Below are 25,637 nucleotides of genomic sequence, written 5' to 3'. Positions count from 1 at the left end.
CACTATTGAAGACAGGCGTGGGCTGTTGGGGATGAGTCCGTGTTGTCTGCATCTCAAACTGAATCACTGAATTACTGAGAATCTCCATAGACATTTGCAGATATTTCATTCCACGAACTAGGTAACATCATCAGTTCTCTCTTTGTCAAGTTTCCATCCATTACAGGTAGTCCTTGACTAACACCAGTTTATTTAGTGACAGTTTGAAGTTACAATGGCACTAAAAAAAGGGACTTATGATCACTTTCACACTTACAACCATGCAGCTATCCCATGTTCATGTGATGCTTTGCAACTGGTTCATATTTATATCAGTTGCAGTGTTGTGAGATCATGTGAACCCTTTTGAGACTTTCTGACAAGCAAAGTCAATGGGGAAGCCAGTTTCACTTAACAAACATGTTACTAATTTGACAACTGCTATGATTCCCTTAACAACTGTGGCAAGAAAGGCTGTAAAATGGGGCAAAATAAATAGAGTTTAAAATACATACTTCCATTTTCTTTAATAAGATCAAAGGATAGTTGAATAAAAATTCTAGCAAGTGACTTCCGGTTTGTAATTGCAGCGCCAGCGGATGCATGGGAGAGCGCTCTCTCCATTCAGTTTTCCTTTGTCGGAAGACTCTGAAAAGGGTCGAAAGTCACCCTGGAGGGGCAACCACCATGAGGAGGACCCTCGACAGATCGTGGAAGGGTGGCAGCCCTTCTGTTTGATCCAAGGCAGCTCCTTTGGACTGACAAAGAAAAGATCGGCCGTTAACATGGCCGATCACTAAGCTGTACCAGCCAAAAGCCAAAAGCACTACCAAGCACAACGAAAGCACTGCAGAGGAATTGGGTGAGACCTTATCTTACCTTTCTTGCATCCCAACTATCTTCCTGTAAAAGCCTTTGGAAATTTCTTCCCCCCTCTTAACTTGGTGGCTTCTGTCTACCCTGGGAATACAAAGTTTTTGGGGGAAAATGAACAACTAAACTAAACAACTAAATAATTGGACTTGCACTTTTTGGATATTTGGGGTCCCAAAAGGTTCCTATTTCTATGGGGATCTATTACCTTACCTATCTGCTAAGTTGAAAAAAAAGAATATTTTTTCTTAAACTGGATAAAAGGCTAACTTGAGTTTGGAAAAAGACTTTACATGCTACTGGGGATATCTTATAGTAAAATTTGGTACAGCAAGTGAATTTCCTTTTGACTGAGCGTCCTGTGAGACTAAGATTTGTCTTTGGCACTATCAAAAAAGATAAGAATTTGAAACAGCTGGGTGGTGAAAACAATTCTTTATAGTGAAGGTGGGTGTTTACTGACTTTTATCAAAAATAGCCTCCACTAAAGGACTATCTCTAAACACCATAGAAATGGAGGGATACTACCCACAATTTAGCTACAAACTTATACTTGAAAAAATCCTTGAGGCCACTGAGCTAATGAATTCCAGACTGAAAGATAAAGGCACCACCTTAAAGCTACAAAATGCAGCCCAGATTTCAACTGATGAACTTACAATCCAAAATGCAACAGAAGAGGAAGAAATTAACATCAAAGTAGACTTTAAAGAATACCAGCTACAACCTACTGAGAACCCTGATAACCAAATCTTGATCTTAACTAAAAAATCTGCAATTTAAACAGCAACAGAAACTGAAGAAAGCAATACTAAGATGGAAGTTGCTGAAGACCAACATGTACAGCACATTGGGAACCTAGACAACCTAGACAACCAAACAACAATTATAACACTGAACATGACTTTTTACTTCAAAGTAAACTGGAAGAAGAAGAAGACCAAACAAAACTGACGACAAATATACTAAGCCAAATATGGTGATTTGAATTCTTAGGCCAACAATTCAATGATTATGAAGGGGCCAGCTCCCTTGAAAAATTGATAATTGGATGGTCTCCCTTGATTCAAATGATAGGTGTAGGAATGAAGGGAGATCCACCTGAGGATTTAAAGGCACTGCTATGGAAGCCTGTTTGGCACAAAAAGAAAGCTAGAGTTAGACTTAAAAAGTGGGATTTTTTTATGTGACCTATGATGGAAGAGCTTAAAATCTCATTTAATGAGCTGAGATTTTAAAGGATACTAACTGATTTAATATTTAGGATTTAGACTTATAAGGGAAATAAAAAATAGGCACTAGAATAATAGTTTTGAATTATAATATAGAAGTTGGATTGAGATGATAAAGGTTATTTTATTAGTAAGTGATGTGGTACTAGGATGAGAAATAAAATATGTTCGTGAAATAAAGTAAGAATTTACTCAAGTAAATAATAAGTGTATTTTAGATATGACAACTATTTTGTAATGAACTAAGGGAACTTTGGGCTACCCGAAATCTAAATATTATGGATTTTAAGCTAACTGGAATACTGTAATTGAAATTAGGTAAAATTTAAAAACAGGACATGGAGGCGTATAAGTTAAAATATATTGATAAATGTCTTAACCAATTGAGTTATAACTAGCAATGTATTAATTTGAATGTGATATAATAACGAAGGGAAATAGAGAGGAAATTTTTGATGATGTAACCTGACATGTGTATGAAAGAGCTTGTTATTGGATTATGGATTACCCAATCACCACGTTGCTTCCTTAATACTTGGACTTTTGTAAAATTGGAAAATTAATAAAACTTTTTTTAAAAAAAATTCTAGCAAGTGAAATAATGTTCACGACATGGCAGAGATGATGAACCTTTTGTGGTCATTGTGTCAAAAATTCACGAAAAGTCTAACCTGACTCTACTTTGCCAGTTAGACCTTCTGCCTTAGCCCCTGGTGCCTTGTTAAAGCTACTCATGACCAATTTTATGACCTCTTTTGAGATGGTTGTTAAGCTATGTCATTGTTTTTAGTCTATTGAAACTTCAAATGGTTGTTAAACAAATGGTTGTAAATCAAGAAGTACCTGTAGTCCTCTCCTCCTAAAACTCTCTCTTTCCAACCACTTTCCCTCCCACTTGGGAATGTTTCTGTGAACTTGGAGTGCATGCTTAGAGTTTAGAACACTTTTCCCAGGCCAGGTTTCCACCTTGCATTTATCAGAAAACAAAAATAGTTGATGGGTCTGAGTGATCATGGGTGGTGGGCAGTGTTGTTACTTTCTCATTCTATCTGAGGTTTAGGAGCTCCGATCCAAGGTATGTAAGTGTTTAAATTGTTAAATTTGGGATATGATCGGACACGCTGTATGAATGTATTTATTTTATTGTTTTATTGTCATGTTATTGTTTTAATTTTATATGCCGCCCTGAGTCCCTTGGGATTGGGCGGCATATAAATTTTAGAAATAAATAAATAAGATAATTAGGGCTGCTGATTTTATTCCAATTTTGGAAATTTTATTATCTTGCAATAGATCCTCAACTAAACCTAACTCTTATACATAGAAAGTAGTGAAAGGTCATGGTTATGTATGTGGGTAGTCAGTATGAAATGGGTGCCTTTTGGTGGGTTGGCCATAGAGAGAATTGGTGAAAATCAAATCTGAAGAAAGAGGCAAAATTTGAAAAAAGAAGCAAAATATGAAACAAAGGAAAGGACTGAAGAGGTAAAGGAAGATTGGGAAAGATTTTGTCAAAACTTTATGGGGAAGATGAGAGTCTGAAAAAAAGCAGATAGATATTCAGTGAAAAAGAAGTAATGTCTAAGTCAACGTATGAATGTAATGGACAAGATAAAATGCAATTGAGACAGATAATGTGTGTTTGGGGATTATGTGTGTGGGACTTGGTCTTTGGGTGTGACGTAAATTTTGTTGTATGTGTATACTGTGTATACACATACAATGACAATAAAGTTTATTATTATTAATAATTTGGTGTAAACTGGATTATAGCAATATTTCCTTTGCTTAGCTCAGGACTTTAAATCATATTGTTAACTATCCCTTACTTTTCCCCCATCCCATGTTATGCATATTATTCACACAAATTGTAACAGTATGATGGTAATTTAGATACAATTCCTTACTATTTGCACTTACCCTTTTTTTTCCCCAAAGCGATCACGAAAGCATCTTCTATTCTACCAGAGAATTCCTCTGGGAAGCTGGTCATTACTTCTTTCACAGTTTTGAATCCAGACAGCACTACTATAAAGTGAGGTCCAGCCCACATGGTGTATATATTTCCATATTGTTTTACAGGCTGCCAAGTGAATCAAAGTTAAGAAATGTTATAATCAAATAAAACAGATTTATAAGTGGTCCTTGGTGCTTTCTGAGCTTGCTTGTTTTCATTTCTTTCGTTTAATTACCCCAGCTGGTTAACACCATCAGTGCTAGTAAGGAGTGCGGTTTGCTGTCAGTTTACAATATGTTCTGATGTCTTTCAGATCTGGGTGGGAACGGCGGTCTTAGGATTCTTCGGTGCGGCTGTTTACTAATGGCTCTATAGCAGTTCCTTGATTGGGGTTTTGCTTACTTGATTGTTGATCTGAAGTTGACCTTGGAGTTAATCTATGCCAGTGGTTCTCAACCTGTGGGTCAGGGCCCCATTTGGGGTCGAACGACCATTTCACAGGGGTCGTCAAACAACGCAGTCCGCCATTCTTTCCCCTTTTCCTTAGCTGTGCTAGTCCCTTTTATTCTATTGGCACTTGAAAGCCAATAGAATAGACTCTCTTGAATAGAGTCTAATTCTATTGGCTTTCAAAAGCCAATAGGAATTGTCCAGGCTGTCTCTGCCCTGCTGAGTCTGCCAAAAGTCCCATTCTGCAAATGGTGCTGCAAGTTGTCTGCTGCGAAGGTGAGCTGTCTGGAAGCTTCCACCCCTCCCTGCTGAGCAACTACTAAAATGTAAGTAAAAGAGGGCCAGGGGTGGGAGGTGGGAGGCCGGCGGGTGCAGGGAGAGCTGCTGGTGCACGTGGCTGCTGGCGGGTGCCTTACCTCCCTTGGGCTGGGACAGCTGGTGGTCCAGCCAGTGGTCGGCCTGCGCCGTCTCTGCCACTTGCCACCTATGCCTCAGCCGGCACAGGGGGTGGCACCACGCATGTGTGGCGCTCCCGGGCAGGGAAAGTCCTTGACTTACGATTGGTTGGGTAGTCCTCGATTTATGACAGGTTGGGGGTTGCAGCATTAAAAAGGTTGAGAACCACTGATCTATGTTGATCTGAGTGCTAATTACTGGTGGAGAGGTGCTCCAGTGTCTTTCTCTTCTGGGCTGATTGATTGTCTCCTTTGCATAGTCTATAGATGTTGTTAATGTCTATATGGTCTATTGATTATGTCTCTATGTGTCTATTGAGCATTTATTATTTATAGTTAATATGTCACTTACAGTCCTTCCTAAATCCTCAGTTCTAAGGTTTTTTACCATATGCGATTATCTGTTCTTTAGAAATTTATTCCCCCCAACCCCAGATTCCTGCCAAAAACTTTTGCACTTGTATTTCGTTTATTTTCCTGTCATGTGCCTTTCTCTTTATTTCTGCTTGAAAACCACCATCTCCAATCTGTTTGCTCCATTCACCCTTGCCTTAGATCAGGCATGTCAAACTCACACGTCACGTGATGTCGCGTGACATATCAGGACTTTTTCCCCATTGCCGGCACTGGGGTGGGCATGGTTTTGGAGTGACACATCCAGCCCGCGGGGTGACAGTTTGACATGCCTGCCTTAATGAGAGATGGCTTTCTCACTGCCCAGTCCTCCTGTGATTGACAGATATGTGAGCCACAGCTTGTCTATGAGTCACATCTTTTGAACACTACCGTTTGGATGCTCTTCAGAGGCTTTATCAACCTCTCTGCCTTCTGCTTTTTTCAGTCATCCATTCCTCAACTTTCCAACTGCAGTTACATTGACAGAACATTCTAGAGACTTGGGCTGCTGAATTAAAGCTGAATTAAAATTGGCCACAAGAGCAGTATTATCCTTATGAATTATTCAGTAAGTTGTTAAAATAATTGATCAACTTTCCTATTTTTGGTTCTATTTTTATTTAATTCAAAAGAAAAGTTAAAACACGAAACTCAAAAAATATTTTAAAGAAAGAAAAAATAGAAAACAAACATTTTTAAAAGTGGTGCATTAAAAAAAAGAAAAGACTAACACACATACACAATATTAGTTTTCCACCCCTTGAGAAACTGGCTCCCAGGGGCTTCCTGGTTTTGCATCTGCAGTGTATGGCCGTGCGAGAGCGGACCTCTGCTCCCCACGGCTAGTTTCCTCCCTTCCTAGATGGGTCTGAAGTTGCTCCGGAGAGATGAATGTGAAGGAGGGGTGCCCCATCAATCACGAAGTGATGGCAATCACTTTGTTTGATCCTGGGAAAGGCCTCCGAACCTGACAGAAGAAAGGCTAGTGTGAGATCAGCATCTAGCCCAAGCTGCTCGCAGAAGTCCCAGAGCACAAACCTAAACATCGGTGAACAGTGTGCTTGGAATTGGTGAGAGTACTGATCTTCTTTCTTCTATCTACTATTTAAATCCTTGAAAAGATCCCCAAAGCAAGAAAACCTCCAGAAGTGAAGGGAGGGGACTATATCCCCATTCCCTTACAGACGGAATTGGTGAATTCACATAAAAGGTTGGAAAGAGATATACTTTGTTGCTGTTAATTGCGAAGTCGTGTCCGACCCATCGTGACCCCAAGAGATATACTAAAATTTGATTTAAAATATTTCAGTCTGGACAAATCTAGGAACTAAAAAACTGTCAAGATTATACCCTAAAAAAATTCTGATGGAATTATAAAAATATATAACAAAAATAACTTTTTGATTGAAAAAAAAACTGAAAAAGGAAATAATTGCTGACATCTAGTGGAGAATCATAGAACACTGACAATAAGGACTCAGAAATTGGCAGAATGCCCAGAAAAAAAGAAAAAGTTGTTCCTTTAAATTGCAAATAACCTTGAAGACAGCTGGGAACAAAGGAAGAGCCAGCTATATGATTAAAAAGTGTTTGAAAGAAAAAAGAAAAAAAACACCTGGACTATTGCTTAAGCCTAAGAACTGTTTATGGAGGGAAAAACAACCTTGGCTTATTGGTTAATCTTTTAGAGGAGAATTTGCAGGAAGGATTTAAAGTGGCTTACTATACTGAATCTGTAATTTTGACTGACTGATAAATTGACTTTCGAATTAAAACATTGATGGAAGATTATTTGAAGGGGGGAGACAACATGGATATCACATACGTATCACAAAATGCCAATTCAATATTTTCTTCTGAAAGACTTCACCTGGAAAATCAAGGGCCTCCGGAAACAATACTTCAAGGCAAGATAAATACTTTCCCAGAGGAAATATATGTAATGTTAGGACAAATACAAATGACAATAGATTCAAACCACGACAAAATTTGAAACAACTTCGAGAATTTAAATAAGCATACTCCACAATTAAAAAAATACCCAGGAAATAACAACAAAGGAACAACCAAATCAGACAGCAGATTACAAACTAGAAGCATATGATTAAATTGATGAAATAACAAAGGAAAAGAATTACAATTTGACACAAACAGGAAAAAATCTGCAAGGTTCTGATACAACCAGAAAAATGGAATTATTAGGAGAACTATTAAAGTTTGGGGGACAGAAAGAATTTATCTTACTTACTTCCTCTTTTGTATTTACCCAACAATATTTGTAAAAATACAGGAACTGCTGGGCAAGCGGATTACATCAACTTGGAAAATTACTTGGCAAAAGAAGATCAGAGACAGATACAAGAGGTTTGACTCACCTACCAGATGGACTATTACGTGAATAAATATTTGTTTGAATATGGCTAAAAGAACAGAGAATTTCGAACATAAAGGGGCCATATAACAAGAAGGATAATGAGATTTAAGTAATATAGTTTGTTTTATAATATATTAAATGTTGAAATAATAGATTGATGTAACTTTTATTAATATATAAGTAAAATATAAACTTGATTAAAAAGGATGTTATATCTAGGTACTATAAGACAGATAAAAAGTATAGTATTTTTATAATGCATGACATAAAGTATTGGGATGATGTACCTAAATGGGAAAATTTAGACAGTGAGATGACTAATATGAAGAAATTATGACTGCTAAGAATTGGATTGAATATAAGGGAATCTAAGCGAACAAAAATTATAAAAATAGGATGTATGCTGAACTAATGAGATGATGGTTATGAGAATAATGTAAGCTGAAAAAAATGTTATATAGAGAGATTATTATTATTTGTATAAATATAAAAAATGCCTGTGCCTAATCATTTATATATTGAAAATATTAAGAATTATTTTTTGGCTAAGGTTGAAGAAGGAAAATACAAATGGGAGAAGGGAAGATCAAAGAAATGTATTATTAATATATTAATTATGGAATTATCAAATTTAATCATTATTGATTGTGAATTAATTATTACTGTACTTTTTTTCTTGTTAAAATATAATACCAAGACAACACGCTGTGCACCAGGCACTGGAGATTGTTATAGTTAAAAACCAATAAAATATCTATTTAAAAAAAAAAGAGAGAGAGAGAAACTGGCTCCCAAATTTTTAAACTACTAAATCTATTTGCAAATTATTAATGTGTCATCTATATATTATATTAATGAAAAAGTAGTTAATAATAATAACAATGGCAAGATTAAAGTTTCAAAACCCTCTGTTAAGAAACTGTTATTTTAATCAACTCGTAGAAAATCTACCATGCTCTTAAATATCCCAAATCATTCCACGAGTTAACAGTAATTCATCCTAGATTAAATATCCACATTTGTTTCTTAATACATCTTTTCGATATTTGTCTGGTTAAATATAATAAATTCAAATTCCAAAGTTTGTTATCTAACTAAAAAAGTCCAGATGAAATTGATTTCCGGTTAAGTGTGATAAATTCATTCCCCAAATTGTTTTCAATCTGCCTAGGGAAAATCAATTTATCACTTCTCCACTCAGTTAGGTTTCTGCCATTGTAAAAGAATTCAGACTTGAACTTCATGGAGTTGTGTGCAATCAACTCAAGTTACTGCTCAGTCTGTACAGTCCATATTTCTTTCCAGTGAATCTGTTGCTTTCAAATCACATTCCTTTTCTGAATCTAATTTATCCACAACTACATGCATCTGAATATTTTCCACAGCCGTTATCGTTTCATCAGACTTTTTAAAAAGGATTTCAACTAAGGATTGTAAGTTATCAATTTTTTTTATCAGATATCAGACAAATTTGCTGGTCTGTAATCTGATACAACCCCTTTATGCATTACTGCCTTGTCGTGGCGAAGGGGCTTGTGTAACTCAATGAAGCTATAAGCTATGCCATGCAGGGCCACCCAAGACGGACAGGTCATAGCAGAGAGTTCTGACAAAATGTGATCCACTGGAGAAGGAAATGGCAAACCACTCCAGTATCTTTGCCATGAAAACCCCATGGACAGTACTAAAAGGAAAAAAGATATGACGCTGGAAGGTGAGCCCCTCAGGTTGGAAGGTGTCCAGTATGCTACTGGGGAAGAGCAGAGGGCTAGTACTAGTATCGCCAGAAAGAATGAAGCGACTGGGCCAAAGCCGAAAGGACGCTCAGCTGTGGATATATCTGGTGGTGAAAGGAAAGTCCGATGCTGTAAAGATTTTTTCTCCATAGGAACCTGGAATGTAAGATCCATGAATCAAGGCAAGCTAGACGTAGTCAAAAAGAGATGACAAGACTGAACATCGACATCTTAGGAATCAGCGAACTAAAATGGATAGGAATGGGTGAATTTAACTCAGATGACCATCAGGTATACTACTGTGGGCAAGAATCCCTCAGAAGAAATGGAGTAGCCTTCATAGTCAATAAAAGAATAGGAAAAGCAATACTGGGATACAATCCCCAAAATGATAGAATGATCTCAATTCGAATCCAAGGCAAACCATTCAATATTACAATAATCCAAATCTATGCCCCAACCACTGGTGCTGAAGAGGATGAAATTGAGTGGTTCTATGAAGCCCTACAGCACCTTATAGAATTAACACCAAAAAATGATTTCCTTATCATCATGGGGGATTGGAATGCTAAGGTAGGAAGCCAAAAGATAACCGGAATAACAGGCAAGTTTGGCCTTGGAGTACAAAATGAAGCAGGGCACAGGCTGATAGAATTTTGTCAAGAGAATACTATGGTCATAACAAACACTCTTTTCCAACAACCCAAGAGACGGCTCTACACATGGACATCACCAGACGGTCAACACAGAAATCAGATTGACTATGTGCTCTGCAGCCAAAGATGGAGAAGCTCTATACAGTCAGTAAAAACAAGACCATGAGCTGACTGTGGCTCAGATCATGAGCTTCTCATTGCAAAATTTAGGCTTAAATTTAAAAAAGTAGGGAAAAGCACTAGGCCACTCAGGTATGAACTAAATCATATTCCTAATGAATATACAGTAGAGGTGACAAATAGATTTAAGGAATTAGATCTGATAGACAGAGTGCCTGAATAACTATGGATGGAAGTTCGCAACATTGTACAAGAGGTATCAACTAAAACCATCCCAAAGAAAAAGAAATGCAAGAAAGCAAAATGGCTGTCTGAGGAAGCTTTGCAAATAGCTGAGGAAAGAAGGGAAGCGAAAGGCAAAGGAGAAAGAGAAAGATACACCCAATTGAATGCAGAATTCCAGAGAATAGCTAGAAGAGATCAGAATGCCTTCTTAAATGAACAGTGCAAAGAAATAGAAGAAAACAACAAAATAGGGAGGACCAGAGATCTCTTCAAGAAAATTGGAGATATGAAGGGAACATTTCATGCAAAGATGGGCATGATAAAGGACCAAAATGGCAGAGACCTAACAGAGGCTGAAGAGATTAAGAAGAGATGGCAAAACTACACAGAAGAACTATACAAGAATGAGCTTAACATCCCAGATAACCACAATGAGATGGTCATTGACCTCGAACCAGACATCCTAGAATGTGAAGTGAAATGGGCCTTAGAAAATCTCAGCAACAACAAAGCTAGTGGAGGTGACAGTATTCCAGCTGAGCTATTCAAAATCTTAAAAGACGATGCAGTAAAAGTGCTACACTCAATTGGCCAGCAAATTTGGAAAACTCAACAGTGGCCACAGGATTGGAAAAGGTCAGTTTACATTCCAATTCCAAAGAAAGGCAATGCCAAAGAATGTTCAAACTATCGCACCATTGCACTCATGTCACATGCTAGTAAAGTTATGCTTAAAATCCTACAAGCTAGACTCCAGCAGTATGTGGATCGAGAACTACCAGAAGTACAGGCAGGATTTTGAAGAGGCAGAGGAACTAGAGATCAAATTGCCAACATACGCTGGATCATGGAGAAAGCTAGGGAGTTCCGGAAAAACATCTACTTCTGCTTCATTGACTATGCTAAAGCCTTTGATTGTGTGGATCACAACAAATTGTGGCAAGTTCTTAAAGAGATGGGAATACCAGACCATCTTATTTGTCTCTTGAGAAACCTATATGCTGGTCAAGAAGCAACAGTGAGAACTGGACACGGAACCACTGATTGGTTCAAAATTGGAAAAGGAGTCTGGCAAGGCTGTATACTGTCGCCCTGCCTATTTAACCTATATGCAGAGCACATCATGAGAAATGAAACAAAATGATGAAACAAAAGTTGGAATTAAGATTGCCGGGAGAAATATCAACAACCTAATATATGCAGATGATACCACTCTAATGGCAGAAAGTGAAGAGGAACTAAAGAGCCTCTTGATGCGGGTGAAGAAGGAGAGTGCAAAAGTTGGCTTGAAACTCAACATTAAGAAAACCAAAATCATGGCATCCGGCCCTCTCAATTCCTGCAAATAGATGGGGAAGAAATGGAGGTAGTGACAGATTTTATTTTTCTGGGCTCAAAGATCACCTCAGATGGGGACTGCAGCCAAGAAATTAAAAGACGCTTGCTCCTGGGGAGGAAAGCTATGGCAAATCTAGACAGCATACTAAAAAGCAGAGACATCACCCTGCCAACAAAGTGCGTATAGTCCAGGCCATGGTTTTCCCAGTTGCAATGTATGGCTGTGAAAGCTGGACCATAAGAAAGGCTGAGTGCCAAAGAATTGAGGCCTTTGAACTATGGTGCTGGAGAAGACTCCTGCGGGTCCCTTGGACTGCAAGGCGTTCAAACCGGTCAGTCCTAGAAGAGATCAACCCCGACTGCTCTTTAGAAGGCCAGATCCTGAAGTTGAAACTCAAATACTTTGGCCACCTAATGAGAAGGAAGGACTCACTGGAGAAGGGCCTAATGCTGGGAAAGATTGAGGGCAATAGAAGAAGGGGACGACAGAGAATGAGATTGCTGGATGGAGTCACTGAAGCAGTAGGTGTGAACTTAAATGGACTCCAGAAGATGGTAGAGGACAGGAAGACCTGGAGGAACGTTGTCCATGGGGTCACGATGGGTCGGACACGACTTCGCAATTAAAAACAACAACAATCTGATACATTGTTGCTTTGTGTAATTTAGCAATGATACATGAAAAAAACAGGAAAGACAAAATCCTGAAGCAAAGTGAAGAACTAGATAATGAAGCAGGGAAAATATTTTCTGGATATTTTGATCCAAAGTTAAAATAAAAATAAAAAAAATAAACTTCAAATATTTTACAAAATTAATAAAATGAAATAATCTTGTGGTGAGAGTCCAATATAGATCAAATGAAAGTATTTCCACTACCCAAGAACACACTATATTTCCTTTCAGAAAAGTAAACCTTTTTCAAAACAACCACATAAATCAAAAGGAAAAAGGAAACAAAAGAACTTCTAAAGTCCAGCAAGGGGTTAAAATAAATCAGCATTCAGTCAGTCAGTATACTTTTAAAAATAAAAGGCAAAATAAAACAAAAGATTCAAAAAGTTAAAACCCAGGCATGCTTAAGAAAACAAATTGCTGAAAGGAAAATGGATGACTGGTGACATTCTGACCGCTTCCACAGGGACCTGGAATCTTCACAACTCCCCTTCTCAGGCTATCCAAAAGCTCTCATAAGTGTTCTCATTCATATTCAGGGAGCAGCACTGCCAGAGAACCAGCTTTGGCAGCAAAATCAGCAGATGAAAAACTCCTACCATTGAGTAGCCAACTTGAGGAGATCCATAGATCCATAGATCTGTTAGAACACAGATCTATAAAGCTTTTGAAAGCATTATAGAATTGCATAATTAGAAGGGGCCATTAGGGCTATCCAGTTCCACCTATTGCCCACCGCAGGAATATAGAATAAAGCATCTTCAACAGAAGAATGTCTAGCTTCATTTGAGCAGAATGAAGGAGAAGTCACCCTTCTCTCTGAAGAATTGGTTCCATTATGAAACATTTTTTGGTAAAACTGAACTAGAATCTGCCCCCTAAAAACTCAACCCCATTTATTTCACATCCTCCTCTGTGAAACAGTGGTGAGCAGGTCTTCACTTGAATATTTTGGCACTGGAAATGGCGGCGCATGTATATGCAGCAGCTCGACACTCCAGAGACCAGTATTTTTTAATTAATTTATTGTTTGTGTATTTTTTAGTGAGTGCTCTGCACGTTCAGGCACAAGTAGTTTACAGTTGACAAGAGTTATTAATCATTGTAAAGATGTAACACTGTAACATCTTTACAATGATTAATAACTCTTGTCAACTGTAAACTACTTGTGCCTGAACGTGCAGAGCACTCACTAAAAAATACACAAACAATAAATTAATTAAAAAATACCGGTCTCTGGAGTGTCGAGCTGCTGCATATACATGCGCCACCATTTCAAGTGTTACATCTGTACTAAAGAGACAGTTTCATGTATTGGCATTACATTTCTACAATTATTTTTCTACAATTTTATAAAAGTTATTCTTTTATAAAATTGTAGAAAAATAATTGTAGAAATGTAATGCCAATATATGAAACTGTCTCTTTAGTACAGATGTAACACTGTAACACAAATGTAGCAATACACTGCCAAATGTGTGAGAAGGTTTGTTCAATGTTTACTGCCTAAAATTCCTCCAGACACAGGAACTTACACTTTGAGTGGAAATCCTTCTGATTTGGAATACTTGGCAGTGAAATGCCCTTTTATCTGCCTCGTGAATTTAACATTGTGATAACAACTGTAGTATATATACCTCCTGATGGTAACACGACCACAGCCATGAGTTACCTGTTAACTGCTATTAGCAAACAGCAACAGGCCTACCCGGATGGAGTGCTGGTGGTTGCAGGTGATTTCAATCAAGCCAACTTAAAGGCTGTCCTCCCTAAGTTCTATCAGTATGTAGACTGTCCCCCTAGAGGGAAAAATACCTTGGATCAGGTATATAGTAACATCATGCATGGATACAGGACTATGCCTTTACCCCACCTGGGACAGTCAGATCATATATCTGTGTTCTTGATCCCATCATATAGACCTCTTGTCAACAGAATTAGACCATCAATTAGAGAAATACAAGTGTGGCCAGAGGGTGCATCAGAGCGACTTCAAGATTGTTTTGGGAGTACTGATTGGGCACTGTTTGAGGAGAACAATATTGACACTTACACTTCAACAGTACTGTTTTACATTAAAAGCTGCATTGATGTTGTCACTACCACCAGACAAGTACGGGTGTTCTCTAACAACAAGCCCTGGATAAATAGAAAAGTGTGTCTTTTATTAAGAGCAAGAAATGCTGCTTTCCATTCTGGTGATGCGCTACAGTATAGCGAGGCAAGAGCTAAATTGAAAAGGGGCATCAAGGACACTAAGGCTACATACAGATGAAGGATTGAACATCTTTTTGAGAACTCAGACTCTGGTCGTGTATGGCAAGGTCTGCGACAAATCACAGGACAAAGCAATAAAAATAGTCTGCCTGGGACTAGTGACTCTTTAGCTGAGCAGTTAAATCAATTCTTCAGCCGTTTTGAGGTGGACACAAGAACGACCATCATTCAGCATTTACCACTGATGGTGCATCATTAACATCTACCATCGATAGACAACCACTTCTACTGCAGATCTCTGATGTGAGATGCACTTTCCAGAATGTTAATATCTGGAAGGCAGCTGGGCCAGATGGAATTCTGGAACGAGTTGTCAGGGACTGCACTGCAGAGCTAGCTGAAGTGTTCACGGATATTTTCAATCTATCTCTGTCGCAGTGCTGTATCCTTACCTGCCTGAAGACATCTATTATAGTGCCAGTTCCTAAGCAGACAGTAGTGGTATCTCTTAATGATTATAGACCAGTAACTTTAACATCTGTTGTCATGAAATGTTTTGAGAGGCTGGTATTAAGGCTAGTCTTCCATCTACTTTGGACCCATACCAATTTGCATATAGGGGTAATAGATCAACTGATGATGCTATTCTCTTGTTGTCCATACTATATTGAATCATTTGGAACAACAGGGGCATATGCAAGGCTGTTATTTGTGGATTATAGCTCTGCCTTTAACACCATTTTACCCAACAGGTTGTTTTTTAAAATGTCCAATTTGGGTATAAATCAGAGGATTTGCTTGTGGATAAGGGACTTTCTGACAGGTAGGCCACAGTCAGTAAGGATGGGATCTCACCATTCCTCTACTCTGATATTAAGCACAGGAGCCCCCCAGGGTTGTGTGCTAAGCCCTTTCCTTTATTCCTTGTATACGCATGACTGCACCCTACTATATAACACCAACGCAATTATTAAATTTGCGGATGACACAACAGTGGTTGGGCTCATTAATAAGAACAATGAGTCTGCTTACAGGAAGGAGGTACAAGGGCTGACATTGTGGTGTAATGAAAATAATCTCACACTTAACACCACAAAAACTAAAGAACTTATAATTGACTTCAGGAGGAAGAGAGATAAACATCTACCATTGTACTTAAATGGTGAGGAGGTGGAGAGGGTGGGTAGTTTTAAGTTTCTGGGCACTTATATCTCGGAGGACCTCTCATGGACTATGAATGTTAACATGCTTGTGAAAAAGGCACAGAAGAGGCTGTACTTCCTGAGAATGCTCAGGAAGATCAATCTATCTCAGCATCTACTTCTGTCCTACTATCACAGCACTATTGAGAGTGTCCTGACATACGGCATTCTTTTTTTTTGTAAAAATTTTTATTTTCAATTTTACAATACATAACAATCTTACAAATACTTCAGATAAAAAATAAAACAAATTGATACACACCACATTCGGTCTTGCCCGCCCATTTCCCCCCAAACCGCATCCCACCTCAAACCAACTTACTTCTTTCCCTCTTTTTCTTCACTCACCCTCTCTCCTCCTTCACCTCCACCTTCCTACTTACTTCTCCCCTTCTTCTTCTCCCTCTTGATGCGGTCCAGGGGAAATGCCCGAGCAGTTTCTCTCTCAAAATTAAAACATTAATATTATATACAATAAGACTATTTCTACTTTATCTGAACTACTTAAACTTCAACCCATCCACCCCCACCCCCCAACTTCCCAGCGCAAAATACAGGATTCTGCAAACATATTAAACATAATCTATTTAAATTTACTAATTATACAATGAACAAAATCATAAAAACCCTTAACTCTCTTCAAACTTTAACATCATAAGCTTATAAACAAAATCATTACTCATAGAATAAGTAAAACTTTGTAGTTCCATATTTCTTTTGAACATATTCTATCCATCTTCTCCATACGTTAAAATATCTCTCTTGTGAATGGTCCTTTAAATAAGCAGAAATTTTAGCCATTTCTGCTAAATTAGAAACCTTAAATACCCATTCTTCTAAAGAAGGCAGAGTATCCTTCTTCCAATATTGACCCACCAATAATCTTGCTGCTGTTATTAAATTCAACATTAAAATAGTTTCTTTAATATTAAAATCCACAAAAATTCCCAAAAGAAACAATTGGGGAGTAAACTTAATCTTCCTTTTAAAAACCTTTTGAATGTTCCACCAAATCATAATCCAGAAGGCTTTAATAACTTTACAAGTCCACCAAACATGAAAATAGGTTGCATCTAAGCAACCACATCTCCAACATTTAGGTTGCAGGTTCGGGTACATACAGGACAGCTTTTTAGGATCCAGATGCCATCTATAAAACATTTTATAAAAATTTTTCCTCGAATTCTGGGCCTGCGTAAATTTAACATTTCTAGTCCAAATTACCTCCCATAGGTCCAACGAGATCGGTTCTTGAATATTCTGGGCCCATTTAATCGTACAATCTTTAACTAACTCTGTTTCTGAATCCAATTTTATTAACTCATTATAAATTCTTTTAATATGGGCACATTTCTGATCCTTGATCTGAGTTACCAAATTTTCATCTACTAAAGTAATTCCCATTTTCTTATCCAAAGTCCATCTCTGCACGATTTGCAAATATTGAAACCACGATTGTAAAATGTTTTCTTGCCTTAACACATCAGAAGACTTTAATTGCCAATCAGTGCCCGACCAAATAAGTAACTCTTTATACGAAATGTTGTCAAAATTCACCCCCTTGGAAACCCCCTGGATTGCTTGTCCAGGGATCCCCCAAATAGGTTTTTTTATAATTTAACTTATAAAAATATTTTTTTCAAACTCAAAGTAAAGCATATCTTAAAATATGTGACTTAAAGACCGAATCTACTTTCTTATCAAAAATTAAATATGCATGCCAAACATATAATAAATCCCACCCTTCAAGAATATCTCTATTTGTTAAATTAAGCCAGTCACTTACTAAAGTTAAAGTGGCTGCATCATAATATAATTTCAAATTTGGTGCTTTAAGTCCACCTCTTTCTCGAGCATCTTGTAAAATCTTAAACTTTACCCTTGATTTCTTCCGCCCCAAATAAATTTATTAATACCCTTCTGCCACACATCCAAATTAGCATCCTTCTTTAAAATGGGTATCATCTGAAACAAAAAAAGAAACTTTGGTAGAACATTCATCTTCACTACTGAAATTCTCCCCAATAACGATAGTTGTAGCTTTTGCCAATCATTTAAATCTTTTTGAACGTTCATAATTATTCTTATACAATTTTCCATTAGATGTTCTAATATAAACTCCTAAATACTTAACCTTATTAACTATTTCATAACCGGTTGTTTCAGCTATAAAATCTTTTCCCTTCCTAGACATATTTTTCAATAATATTTTAGTTTTATTCTTATTTACCTTAAAACCAGAGACCTGTCCATACTGTGCTAAAATTTCAACCAGATCTTTGACCGAATCTGTTGGATGGGATAATGTCACAACCAAATCATCAGCAAAAGCTCTCAGCCTATAATCAATCTTACTTATTTTTATTCCTTTTAATCTAGATGAGTCTCGAATTTTAATAAGTAAAATCTCCATTGTTAATACAAATAGCAAGGGGGATAAAGGACAACCCTGTCTTGTACCTTTTCCTATTTTAAATACGTCTGTTAATCCCCCATTAACTATAATTTGTGCCGATTGTTGTTGATAAATGGCCTTGAGAGCAGACAAGAATTTATCTCCAAAATTCATTTCCTCTACAACTTTCAATAAAAAATTCCAATCTAATTGATCAAAAGCTTTCTCAGCGTCTATAAATATTAAAGCAGCAGGGATTTGGTTGTTCTTATCCAAATACTCTATTAAATTAACAATTTGTCTTACAGTGTTTTTCATATATCTCCCCATTATAAATCCAGATTGGTCAGTATGAATCAATTGTTTCAAAACCTGCATTAATCTATTTGCCAGTATCTTTGCAAAAATCTTATAATCTGTATTTAAAAGAGATATAGGCCTATAATTTCTAGGTTGGGACAGATCCTAGTCATCCTTTGGAATTAATGATATGAAGGCCGTTCTCCAAGATGGAGGTAATTCTGCTCCAGATAAAATATCATTAAAAAGTACCTTTAATGGTTCTATCATTTCTTCAGATAATATCTTGTAATAAATCGCTGTTAACCCATCAGTACCTGGAGTCTTACCAACCTTCAATTGTTTAATTGCAAAAATAATCTCTTCAGAAGTAATTAAACCATTAATCCCATCACATTGATCACTCGTAAATCTAGGAAAATGTGCTCCCTGTAAATATTTTTCTATATCTGAAATTTGTATACTTTCACTAGCATATAATTTAGAATAAAAATCTAAAAAAGACTTTTTAATCAAATTTTGTTGGTAGACTTCTTTACCTTTATAAATTATTTTATCTATAATCCTCGATTTCTGTTTCTTACGTAATTGATAAGCCAACCATCTACCAGGTTTATTTGCATTACAAAATGTATTATGTCTCACATACCTCAAATTAGTTGCCATTTGATCTGCTAATAACATATTAAATTGCTCCTTCAGCAAAGTAATAGAAAGTTTTAACTTATTGTCCATTGGATTTGATATTAAAATCTTTTCCTTACATTTAATCTCACCTTCAAGATCTTTATGTTTCTGGGTCTGTTTACATCTGTGAGCATTGTTCATAGAAATCAAAACCCCTCTCATATATGCTTTACAAGAATCCCATACCATTGGCATCGAAGTACCCTTATTCATATTCCAAGCAAAAAATTCCTTTAAATAACCTTTACATCGCTGTATATTCTCTTCATATCTAAATAAATTCTCATTCAACCTCCAAGACCTTCTAGTTCTTTCTTCTGATGAAATTTCCAACCATACCAGACTGTGGTCTGAAATTATTCTAGGAAATATCTTGATATTCTTCACCCTAGAAAGGAAATCACTAGTAACCAAGAAAAAATCAATTCTAGAATAAGATTGGTGTCTATCCGAAAAAAAAGTAAAGTCTTTTTCCTCAGTATTCCATTCTCTCCAAATATCTCTAAGTTCCAAATCATCCTTTAAGTCAAAAAAAAACTTTAGGAAGTCTTGCATGGTTAGAAAATTTAAAGGGACCCTTCTTACCTGTACTTGAGTCTAAAACATCATTCCAATCTCCCATCATAATAACTGACTTATAATCCAAAGAAGTTAATTTCTGATGAATCAACTTATAAAAATGTTTTTGTTGTTGATTGGGAGATGTGGAAGAATTTGCATGTGCAGCAAATTTTACGGATGGGGACGCCGCCGCACATGCGCGCTGCGCATGGGGATGCTGCCGTGCATGCACGCCACGCATGGGGACGGCGTCACACATGTGCGTCATGCATGGGGACGCCGCCGTGCATGCGCGTCTCACCGCGCATGCGCGGCACGTCCTTATGACCGGGGTCGACGGTATAAAAAGGTTGAGAACCACTGCACTAGTCCATGGAACACTCCAGTTTTTGTTATCACAAAGAAGTAGTGAGAAGTTTGTAACAAAAATTTTTCCTGTCTCTTTTGTTTTTCAACTGGCTGTGTTGCTTTAAGAGCAAGAGAGACCAAAAGAAAGAAGGAACGGGGGGGACTGTTCGTTTTAAACTTTTTTTTCCCTCTCTGCTTAGAATTCCATTTTGCGAATGGAGATGAAATTAATCCCTGCTCTTGCAGTTTCAGCTAGCAAAACTTAAGTTTTGTAAATATTTAACCTACTTAATAGAAATTTGTTTCCATCTTTGATTAACTTGGAATTTAACTTATTGACCAAAGGAAAACAACATAGGAATTGTCACTTAACACTTTTGATATTTCTTACTAGTAAAATACTTACAGGAGTATTTACTGTGTCAGAAGCGCAAAAAAGTATATTGTATTGAATGGCTTTACTTATCCCATCCCAAAATGTTTTATCTTTTATCCAGACTGTGGCTGAAATAACCTCAGGACACAATCAAGCTTGTCCTTGAAATGGGACTGATTTAATTAATATTGTTCTTCTTATCCCAAAATTTGATTTTCAATTTTATTTTCAGAATAACTTATCTCTTCAATGCTGAATATATAGGCTGTATTTCATATCATCTGTCTACACTGCAGTGCAATCCCCATCACAACGCTCAGAATTATCTGCTGCTATTTTAGCTTTCCACACCTTTTCTCAACAGACTTTTAACTTAATCTCTGATTCTCATTATGTGTGCCAACTTATTTTTAATCTTACAGATGCTTACATCATGCCCAGGATCAACTCCAATCTTATGGCTTTGTTTTTAACTTTACAGCAGCTATCCTTTGTTTCTCACATATGTATCGGTCCTTTAAGGACTACCTTCATAAACAATTAAAAAAGGAGGGATCCAGGGTACCTAATTTGCATCAAGTCAATAAAGTCTTAATAACTTTAAACCAGCTAAATATTTCTTTTCAAAACACTACTGCCTACCAGCGTCACTTTCAGCAGAAAGCTGTGCTTCCTAATCCACTGGTATATTATCAGCAATTGCCTGATAAAACCTGGTTAGATCCAATTCCAGTACTAACTTGGGGGCGAGGCTATGCTCTGTGCTTGCTCCTACAGGCCCTCTCTGGATTCCAGCCCAGTATGTGCAACCAGCCAAAGATGTCACGGCATCAAGTCCAGAACCCAATACTGAAAATGAAGCAGGTGACTCTTCAGACAGCACAACATCCCTTTCGCTCTTGCCATCGCAGTTGACCAACAACCTGGGACGATGTGAAGAACCTAACATCCAAAGCGCAGGAGGTTCTGAGGCAACAGGAAACCTACACCAGAGAATTTATGCGCTGCCATATTTGTGGTTTTGACTGCAAATTCCTTAGTCGTTCTTTGCCTCTCTTTCCCTCTTAATTGCTGTGTGAGGGCTCAAGCTCTTCCACCTCATCCTTTAGAATCACGTATGAAATATAATATCTGGGTGCAATTAGCTAAATGTAACACAAGTGACAGACTTTTGTATTTCTGAATCATATGACATGGAAAATCTACTCTCTACCTGTCTTATACCTGTGTATGTCCCAGCTTCAGTTTTATGTGTTATTTCAATGTTTCTGATCAATCTGGCGTTATTCAAAAGCAAATTAATGTTTTACATAATTTGGCTTTGGATTTAAAAATTGATACCTTAGGAAATTGATAGAGTGCTCTATGGTCATGGCTTTCCATTGGCCTTCTTGGAAAGATTGTTCAATATCTCATTATAATAGTTGCTATCCTTATCAGCTGTTGTTGTTTATTTCAATGTCTTTTTTCTTTACTTAATAAGATGTCTTGCACTCTTCCATACTAAGCTAAGACCCACTAACTACTCCTGCTTGGAATGTCTTCATTAATAAAATAGAAAAAAGTGAGATATGGAGGAATTTGCACATGCAGCAAACTGCCATGCATTGCCCCCCACAAACCTCATAACCTTTTGATACCCTTTGTCCCAAGGAAGCAGCCAAAAGATCACCCCCTTTTGATTTAATAGCTTACCTACCTAAATAAATAATATGCTTTAAGTTCCCCCTTATCTCTTCCTGTCTTTATCTCTTCTTGTCTTTATCAGTTCTTTCTCCTTTTCTAATTTACCTGTATTTGTTTTACCTGCTCTCAACAGTTAATGTGTTACTAGAAAATAATTGCTTATATGAAGGAATTTTTCAATTACTTTATGTCAACAACTAAAGGTTAAACTTCTAAATGTAAAATGTCAGCAGTTAATGGTAAAGCCTATGTATGTAAAAAGTATATAAGAAACAATAAACTCAGAGTTTTGTCAAGCTGTGTGAAGCTGTGTCATGCAGCTTCAAACCTGTGCTCAAGACATGCCTGAGTCTTTTTCTTAGCATCGTTACAGGGAGATATGGCATTCTTGCATGGTATGGGAGCAGCTCTGTAGTGGACAAAAAAGCTCTACAGAGTATTGTTAAAACTGCCCAGAATATTATCGGACTCCAGCTACCAGCCCTGGACAACATCTTCGAATCTCGCTGTTTGAGGAAGTTGCATAACATTCTCAGAGACTCTTCCCATCCTGCTTACAATCTCTTTGAACTGTTGCCTTCTGGCAGAAGATATAGAACATTTAAAACTCGGACTACACATTTTCTGAATAGTTTTTATCCCAGAGCTATAATTGCACTTAATAATGAACTATCATTATTAAGGTCATCACTATCATTTGATTAATTAAATTCCTCATCATGCAAGAATATTTTACTAGGTTAATATATTTTTCTACAGTTATGTTACAGAGAAAATAATTGAGAATGATTTTATATTATTTGTTAAATTATTTAGAATGAAATACCTTACGAAAATAATCTTCACGAAATGAAATCCCGTAAGCCCACAAGGTCCCAACGAGAGGTAGAGCCAAAGGACCAGGAGGCAAATGTCTTCGGGACCAGAGTTGCCTCAGGAAGAGGAGAATCAGCAGAGCAAGCAGCAAAACAAACAAAAATGTTCCCATCACCATCATGATCGTGGGTTATTTTTTCTTTGGTTCTCACTAGTGGATCTGAAGATGGTTGTAGCCTTTTGTCTGATGCTTTGTTTTTTCTTCCTGTTTTATATACTCCGTTGATGGGAAACAAATAATCACATGATGCTGATGCTCTGCCTCATTTGTGCTGGAAGATACTATTACATTAATTCAGGTTAATGAGGTTGCCTTTAACCACATGCCACACAAATAATGCTTATTCCTCATGCCTAAAGAATCTATCTGAATATAAAGGAGAATCTTGTTGCGCCAAACAGATAATATCTAATCCAGCATTATATCTCATACATATCCTTGCAATTCCAATTTAGGACATTATCATGAAAATAAAACTCACTCAATTTTACTTACAAACAAGAGACTGTCTTCATAAAGGCTTCATACAGTTGAGGACCATCTCTGGTGCAGCCTTTTGCAACTAAATTAAGTGTAATCATCATACTAATAAAAAGAGCTGTTGTAATAGATCAGACATGTCAAACACAAGGCCGACGGGCCGGATGCGGCCTAGGGAGGGCCCAGATTTGGTCCCCCCCCCCCGGGGCTGTCCCAGAAATGGCAAGGGACCAGCCCCTGCTGCCCCAGCCCTGGCCCATTGCAACCCAGCATGGTGCCTTGGAGCACATGCAGGAAACAGCGAGCCGAAACAGCAAGAGCACTCAGGGCTGGTGGCCTGCAGCAGCAGCAGCTCATTTGCTTTAGCCCGCCCTTCCCCTCCCTGCTTAACCATCAGGCCCAGTCAGGAGTGGAAGAGGAGGAGGCGGAGGAATCTGAGGTGTTACAAAAAAGGAGAGCTTTCCCCATTCTTCCACCCCTTCTCTCTTTTCTTTTTAACTTCCTCCCACTCCGTTGGGGGGAAAGGATGAGAAAACAGGAAGAGGGTGTGTGTGTGTGTGTGTGTGTGTGTGTGTGTGTAAGAGAGACAGAGACACAGAGAGAGCCAGGAGGGGAGGAGGAAGCCGAGGTGTTACAAAAAAGGAGAGCTTCCACCTTTCTCCCCCCTCCTCTTTTTTATTAACCTGTGTTTGTGTGTGTGTGTGTGTGAGAGAGAGAGAGAGAGAGAGAGAGAGAGCAGGGAGTTGCAGAGTAAGCAAACTTACAAAAAGGGGATCTCTCTCTCTGTCTCTCATACACACATACACACACACACACACACACACACACACACACACACACGGGAAGGTGGTGTGCAGGCGGCTAGAGAGCAAACTTGCAGATTAGCTTTGTGGTCTGTTCTTGCCTCCTCCCCTCCCTAAAATCCAGGCAATAATAAAACTCTCTGGATTGAATGGGAAGTTAGGAATTGGTGTGAGTTGAAATTAAAAGGCCAAGTCAAATCCCCCCCCTCCCAAATTATTTTGTCGGACACAAAAATACTTCCCTTCATCGGCTCTTTTATAATTTAATCCAGCCTTACCCAAACTAATATATTTTGGGTGTCATGAACCACAGTTCCCATCATCTTGTGGCTATGCTGGCTAGAAATGCAATGCCTTATTTTTTCTTTGGCTGGTATATAAGTGGTATATAAGTCTAAGTGCTAAATGCTTGCTATTGCTAAACAGAAATAATGCCAATTTGAGCAGACCATCTGTTTCTTGCTAAGGAATCCCTGACCAAATAGGTGATGGGCAGGACCAGGATACCAAATTGCATAGGAAGGTTTATAGTAAGGAAGACTAATATTAGTAATATTGATAACATCTTACCCTCCCTTGTAACCTTTAACTTGTAACCTTTAGTAATAGCAAGAGCAATAGCGATCAAAGATGTATACCACTCCACTGGGCTTTAACACACTCTGGGAGTGATTTACAATGTCAGCATATTGGCCCCAACCATCAGGGTTCTCATTTTACTGACCTCAGAAGGATGGAAGGCTGAGTCAAATTTGAGCCGGTCAGGATCGAACAGCTGGCTGTGGGCAGTTCAAGCTTTAGCTGAACTAAGCAACCCAAACTCATTTTACTATAAGGTGGATGACATATTAATTAAAATTGTCTTGCTATGACCTGAAGATGTAAGCAAGATGTATGCTGCTTTTAATAATTATTTTGTAATGATATGTATTTCTATGCTTGGCATTATGACAATGTGTACTTTTCAAAATTGCATCAAAGGAGGTCCACTCCAAGCATAGATGTGCCCATTCAGAACTTGTTTCTGGGTAGACCTTTTATTTAGACATAAAAGGGTGTTTTTTTTCCTTTCCACCTGACTGGTGTAGTTCATTGGGCCTGTATGTTTAGGTAGGAGGACATGAGTTTTGGAGGACAACAATAGTTTTTCCATATCTATCATAACCGAAGCTGTGCCTTTTATGCCCTTTGTTATCAGCACCAGCAATAGAGAAAGATTCATTGGTGTACAAGCAGTGC

At 37.8% G+C, this 25,637-nt stretch overlaps 1 protein-coding gene across 14 annotated transcripts in view; it reads right to left on the bottom strand.

Moving 5' to 3' along the window:
* LOC120306744 (cytochrome P450 2J2-like) overlaps positions 1 to 23,922 on the bottom strand; it is a 40,584-nt gene extending 16,662 nt beyond the window's left edge. Inside the window, exons 1-4 of one of the 14 annotated variants that reach the window (XM_039340505.1) lie at positions 16,234 to 16,249; positions 14,520 to 14,605; positions 6,082 to 6,309; positions 4,005 to 4,167 (exon numbers count right to left, since the gene is read on the bottom strand). In XM_039340505.1, the coding sequence (XP_039196439.1) occupies positions 4,005 to 4,137 (133 nt within the window). In that variant the 5' untranslated portion in view covers positions 4,138 to 4,167; positions 6,082 to 6,309; positions 14,520 to 14,605; positions 16,234 to 16,249. The other 13 variants (XM_039340499.1, XM_039340498.1, XM_039340500.1 and 10 more) reach the window with 13 other exon arrangements.
* Between the last annotated feature and the right edge of the window lie 1,715 nt (positions 23,923 to 25,637).

Source organism: Crotalus tigris, unplaced genomic scaffold, assembly GCF_016545835.1.
Source record: "Crotalus tigris isolate CLP2741 ecotype Arizona unplaced genomic scaffold, ASM1654583v1 scf7180000017752.986373038:1224578, whole genome shotgun sequence".
Lineage (NCBI taxonomy): Eukaryota > Metazoa > Chordata > Lepidosauria > Squamata > Viperidae > Crotalus > Crotalus tigris.
This window is presented reverse-complemented; position numbering and strand designations above follow the sequence as displayed.